Source organism: Rhagoletis zephyria, unplaced genomic scaffold (assembly GCF_001687245.7).
Source record: "Rhagoletis zephyria isolate East Lansing unplaced genomic scaffold, Rhagoletis_zephyria_1.1 Rzeph_scaffold_24433, whole genome shotgun sequence".
Taxonomy (NCBI): Eukaryota; Metazoa; Arthropoda; class Insecta; order Diptera; family Tephritidae; genus Rhagoletis; species Rhagoletis zephyria.
In genome coordinates, this window is record NW_016181491.1 from 1 (window position 1) to 6,262 (window position 6,262).

Sequence of the window (6,262 nt, forward strand, 5' to 3'; positions counted from 1 at the left end):
CCCTACTACCTCTGCCTAAAAAAAATTAAACTGAGCTGGAAGCATACACTCAAGTTTAATGGAGAGTTCTATGAAAGTGACACCACTGTCGACTCTTCCGTTAAGCTTCGAAATAGCCGTATTAAAATTCATAGGTGCCTACTTCCAACTAATACCTTCCGTTCACTTGTACGAGCGGATTCGAGTGGAGCAAGAACTAATTGCTGCTAGCCTAGTTTAGGATAAATTAGGTCTTGTGTCAGTTAAAAATCTGGTCCCCTAAGACTGGAACGTTAGCTGGAAGAAGGTTCTTGCTATGACAGCCTTGCCTGCGATACCGACGGGCGTTAAGTTGTACATGACGATAAGAACCAGAAGTTGATCGATTCTAAGTGAACCACTCCCGACGAGATCCCCATAAACCTTGTGAGTTTCACTAGCATATTGTTGTGCTAAAAAATTAACCATCCCTTACCAATCGCCTCTTTTCGTAATGTTGCGCTTTTAATAAAACCAAAATTCTCAACTCTATTGGAAAGCGCCAGAAGTGCGTCTAAAATTGATCGAGGAGTCGCTTACTTACACGAGACAAGTTACTAGGATTAAAAGTGAGTCCACTGTTCAAAAAAGCCAACTTAATTCGAAAGTCGTTTACAGCTATAATCTCTACGCTCGGAAACATTGCGCTTCATAAGAAGGAGAATAATTTCTTTTTGCAAATTTACTCATTTCCACTCCGATAAGCAACTACTTACAACTATAAAACAATCCTTTTGGATTAAATTTTGTGATTGTATTGAGCTTATCTTTAACTATTATTATTGTGTTCAGCAAACGTAACTGACTAAACACTTTTAAGTATTTTTTGCAAACAACATTTTATTTTATGTAATAAAAGGTTCTTCCTGCAAACGAGTTACCCATATATACCACTTTTTTAAATATTTTGAATATATTTGTAAAGCCAGATTTCCACTAGGTAGTGAAATGACCAAAAAATGGTGCCATTTAAAAAATGCCATGTGGAAATGAACTTAATGTTTTTTATTATTAACGCGTCGGTAGTTGTCACTAAAAATTCCGGTGCCATTGTTATTTAATTGCTTGTCATCTAAGCGATGAGTGGAAATGCGGCATAATATTTATGCTCATAGTACATGTGTGCATGTATGTATGTATGTATGTAATGTAACAGCGAAAATTATGAATCTACATTACATAATTTGTATATGAGCATATGTACGAAAAGTAAACTAACAATTCTATACACATTTAAGCGCTAAAAAAACAAAAATTATTAAAATATTAATCTACAGTAATTATACAATTTTATAAATGCAAAAATTATAAAATTTAAAATCTTACACAAAATAGTTTATTTCATTATATTTAGTTTTTTGTTTTGGCAATTATAGTGTATACAAACTAATTAAATATATGTAAGTCCTTCTAGTTAATCTAATTAATCAACTTCTAAACAAGTTTTTTCTTCCTTTTTCCTTTTTATATTTACGTAGCATAAATGTATGTATGTATACATATGTAATTTTAGACCATTTAAGTATGTTTGTAAAAGGATTTTTTTAAACAAAGGAAATACACAAAATGAAATTTATAAAAGCATAAAGGTCTCAATATAGTAAAAGAAGTGACTACTTTTCATGCTGTTAATGTTTTAATTTTTGATGGTTAGATATGTACAATATGTACATATGTGAAGTGTGGGCATTGGACAGTGGTGTCTGGTGGTGGTCTGTTGAATTTTCTTACGAATACCAGTTTCCACAAGCTGTGTACATCAAGCCAATCATATTTCATTTCATACTTATTTAACTACGTGCGTTAGGGATCCAATTTCACATCGCTAATAAAAATGTATGTATGTACGTTAATTTTTTCGATAGGTGGCAACTCTATTAAAATCATTCGCGAAAGTATGTAGTCTCAGTTATACAAACCTACACATATAAACATACATATGTATGTAGCTTTCCGCAGTTATTTCCTTCCGCCCTCACTACTCTCACTACCCAGTTTTTTATTTAAAAATCAAAACTCAACATAACTGAGTCTTTACACTATGGTTTTACCGATCATATTATACCCAGTGCCGTTTTCTCAAGTCGGTCTTTACCTTTTTCTGCTCTTAAAACACATTTTTTCAGAACCAAATTTCTGCTTATAAGGCAGACCAATCCCAAACCTACTTCAGAGAACGGCCCTTAGCCTTCACACTTTACATATTTAATTCATTTGGATCCTATATATGTATAATGGTATTTCTAGATCTGTGATGGGCATACTTGGGTACCATTGTACTTAAAGTACCTGTTTGGATACTAAATGCCCAATACTTAGTATTTGTAATTGCCAAATACTCAAGTAAAAAAACTTCGATATTAAGGATTTGCTAAATCATGAATTAAAAAAAAAAGAAACGTATTTAGCAGACGCAAATATTACTCTGATCTAAAGTACCCAGGTACTCAGAGATGCAATATACTCGAGAATATTGTAGAGGTCTAGAAAATCGAGAAATAGTCTCAAAGCTCGAAATTCTCACGAGAATTCCTAATATCTTGAAATAGTACCGAGAACCCCGAAAAACTCGAAGTAGTCCCGGAAATAACGAAATGGTCCCGAAATTCCTGTATGCCCCTAATATAATTAAATAGTTTCGAAAATCCCGAAGTAGCTTTTAACATTTACGAACTAGTCCCGTGAATATCGGAAATCCCGTGATAGTCACGAAAAATTCAAAATAGTTCCGAAAATGTTGAAATAGTCCCGCAAACTCCGAAATAGTCGAGAATCCTGCAGTGGCCTCGAAAATATACCCCTTAAAATCCTGAAGTAGTAGAAGTAGTAGATAGTCCCAAAAATCCTGAAATTGTCTTGAAAATGCATAAATAGTCTCGAGAATACCGAAACTCCCGAAATCGTATTGAATATTTATCCTTATGCTATTTCGAAAATCCTTAATTAGTCGCGATAATGTAGAAGAAGTCCCAAAATCCTGAAAACCCCGAATTTATTTTTTTCCACTGAGCTACGGTTGCCAGACGTACTGATTTTATGAGTACAGTACTTATACCGATTTTATTCATTTCCTCAATCAGTACGCTAATGTCCAAATTTTTTGAAATTTTTACATACTGAATTTTCAATTCTGAGCATACAAATTTGTAATAGGAGCCTTCCCACCGAACTTGGTACTCGGCAGCGCGATGTTCCGTAATTTTTCCCCAAGTATTTTGTTTGTGTAATATTATTTATATGGCTTCTAATTAAAATGTTTGAAAGACAACTCTCAAAAAAAATAGTTTTAATATGAAATGTTAACAATTCTTTCCTATTTAAACACTGAAAGTGGAAATAATCTCATTACTGCTATTCAAAAATGTCATAAATATTAAATAATTTATTGGCTCCTGTGTACAATGATATTATCGGGGCATTTTTTTATACTATTTACACTAGCAAATTCCTGGCGTGTTGTTTGATACATACATATTAAATTTATTTTAGCCTTTTAATTGAATAAAATTTTTCAAACAGGAGGCAACCGGCCTCAAAAATATTTTTGGTCGTAAAATTTGCTAAAGCTCTTCAGTTTGGTAGCCATATTGCTAAATTTCAGTTTATCTTATGAATTTAATTAAATTGAGACTTTCAAACAGGTGGCAACCTTAAACAAATATATTTTCGGTTGTAAGCCTTCTTAAACCGATTTCTTTAAACAGCCGTATTGCAATATTTACTTTATCTTATCAATTTACTTAAACTGCAATTTTCAAACAGATGGCAACTCTCTGCTAGACATCTAGCAGTACATCGGTGAAAACTTAATTCAATTCCATGCATTAGTTTTCGGGTCATGTGCGTACAAACATACAAACAGACAAACAGAAATACATACTTTCTAAAAATTGTTGACTTGGCTTCTGTTGCTCTAATAAAGACAATTTAAGCATTTAGTAAATGCAAGTTTGCCCAGCACTCTTCTAGACTAATATTTAAATATGTATGTAATTGATAAGATCTCACATCGATGATTAATTGGACATTAATATTAGCAAGAAGGTAGAAGCCTATGCCAACACTTTAATCATAATTCACTTTTAAGCGAGTTTGTAAAATTTGCCATCTCTTTTATTTGCTATTTTCTTCAGTGAGGAGAAAACAGCACAGCCGAAGTAGTTGAACCCTGATCTTCTGAAAGTGTGCCTTTGAAGTTTTTTCGCCCTTTACTAAATTATCATCCTTCAATATGTATCAGGCTCTAATATGATTGCCTGAGAATGGTGCAAAGCATTGTCCCGCAAGTGCTTAAACCAGCATCATGATATAGGCCTTGAAATCATAAGTCGTCTAAGATTCTCAGAATTTGGTTGAAGAACGCCGTATTTAGGAATTCGGTTCAAAAACGCCCTATTTTAGCTGAAAATATATTGAAAATGTGCTGAGATATGGCGTTTTTGAATCGCCATCTCAGATAGGCCGTTCTTCAATCAAAATCTGAGATAGAGTGTTTTTCAATAAAATTCTGAAAGAGGGCGTTCTTCAATCATATAGGGCGTTCTTAAAAAGTTTCTTGAGATAGAGCGTTTTCGAACTGGCAGCCGAGATAGGTCGATCTACCACTCAGGTGAAGATATATTAGGTGTAATTTGTTTCCATAAATCTCAGCATGCATAGCTTCAGCCAGTTTCACAAAAGCGATGTAAGTGAAAAAATTTTATTTTATTTTAATTTATTATGAAGACTGATGGAAGGGAAAAAATAATTGTTCACGTAAATTGCTGGTGAAACCGGCAGCCAGCTAGGCTCAGCCATAATACGAGATTTTAAATTTTTCTTTATTTGACTGTCTTCAACATATTTTCAACTAAAACCTTCTAAAACCATTTTTCTCTGTCAACCTTTTTGTGCTACATATTTGAACTACATAGCTAATTCCCTTAATTTAAGTGGAATTTGATTATTTTCTTGCCTGATAAGTCAAACCATAAAAACGCATAATTTTTAAGCACAATTTAGTTGATAAAATTTTTTAATAATGGTTTTTATTCTTTTAATTTATTATACATATGTATTTATGTATGTATGTATGTATGTCTATAAAATCATTGAATACTTAATCACACAAAAAAATACTTACATTTCATTCATTCGCTACAAAATACTTGCTTTGCTAAAACATACTTCCTAAAAATTTTTGCATTAGCTAACAATGTTAAAATAACAACCACAACAAATCAGATACGCATACAACATTCTAACACAAATTTCACTAATTTGAACGTTACAGAATTCCTCGGCAGCACACTGTTTTAAAATCTGTCCGTGATCTCAGGTGTTTTGGTATCCTTTTTCTTATCGAAGCATGGAAAGTAGTACCAGCGTTGATGACGCGCGAACTCCTCGCCATCTTTCAATGTCTGTGGCAATTTTCTGTAGAAGACGAAAGAGAGTATGACTAATGCGCATTTAAAAAAAATTGAAACTTTATATGATGCTTACTGATTCATGGTCTCCGGCAATGCGAGACATAGAAGAGCGCCCATGAACACTATTACAGACATGCAAATCGATGGCAGCGGTTTGTAGAAGTATCCTAAATATATCACATAAGAGTTGAGTGCAGCCGCGGCAAAACCTGCAACATGAACATTGGCCATGCCTCGACCGCGAACAGTTGTCGGTATGAATTCCGAAATATATTGCGCTTCTGCCTCATAGCTCGCCACAACGCCTAACCGACTCAGACCAACCATAATAGCAAAAAGTGTAGCATTTTGCTCGGTATCAAGAAAAGCAATCATAAAAGCATTAGTGGCAATAATAATCCCACTAACAGAGAGTGTACTAAAGGCCATGCCCTTGCGTCCGATGCGATTTTGTAGCAGAATGATAGTTAGACAGCCCACAATGTAGACAATGGAAGTAGCAGAGAAGAGAATGAAGGGTGAGGTGCCCATGCCTTCCATATTCCGGCTGATAACATCCAGAGCCAGCGAGATGAACATGCTGCATGTAGAAGAGTGAGAGAGAACAGAGAGAGAGAGAAAATAGAAGAAATGTGAGTTATAGAAGAACACTTTTTCCATCAGTCTATATTAACTTACCATTTTATAATCATGATTATGGTAACTTTGCGCAAACGCGGCGTGCGGAACATACCCCAGAAGGTGTCCGTTCTCTTTCTCAACTTGCGTTCCTCATTTATTTTGTTTTCATAATATGTTTTGAACTCATCGAAAACCTCCTCACTCACTTCTCG

The 6,262-nt window shown here is 34.3% G+C and overlaps 1 protein-coding gene across 1 annotated transcript; it reads right to left on the minus strand.

Annotated features, from left to right (window-relative positions):
* Positions 1–5,163: 5,163 nt before the first annotated feature.
* On the minus strand, positions 5,164–6,256 carry LOC108381929 (organic cation transporter protein-like). The gene is made up of 3 exons (XM_017638324.1): positions 6,108–6,256; positions 5,503–6,009; positions 5,164–5,433 (listed from the first exon to the last, which is right to left on the minus strand). Exons 1-3 carry the CDS (start codon positions 6,158–6,160, stop codon positions 5,313–5,315), a joined length of 681 nt encoding a protein of 226 aa, XP_017493813.1. The 5' UTR covers positions 6,161–6,256; the 3' UTR covers positions 5,164–5,312.
* Positions 6,257–6,262: the final 6 nt, after the last annotated feature.

What these genes read in the sequence shown, in the direction of transcription:
- LOC108381929 (XM_017638324.1), bottom strand. Translation starts at nt 6,160, where the DNA reads ATGTTCCGCACGCCGCGTTTGCGCAAAGTTACCATAATCATGATTATA. An exon ending in ATAATCATGATTATAAAATG is followed by an intron (nt 6,010 to 6,107) that starts GTAAGTTAATAT and finishes TTCTACATGCAG; the next exon opens with CATGTTCATCTCGCTGGCTC. An exon ending in TTGCCGGAGACCATGAATCA is followed by an intron (nt 5,434 to 5,502) that starts GTAAGCATCATA and finishes CGTCTTCTACAG; the next exon opens with AAAATTGCCACAGACATTGA.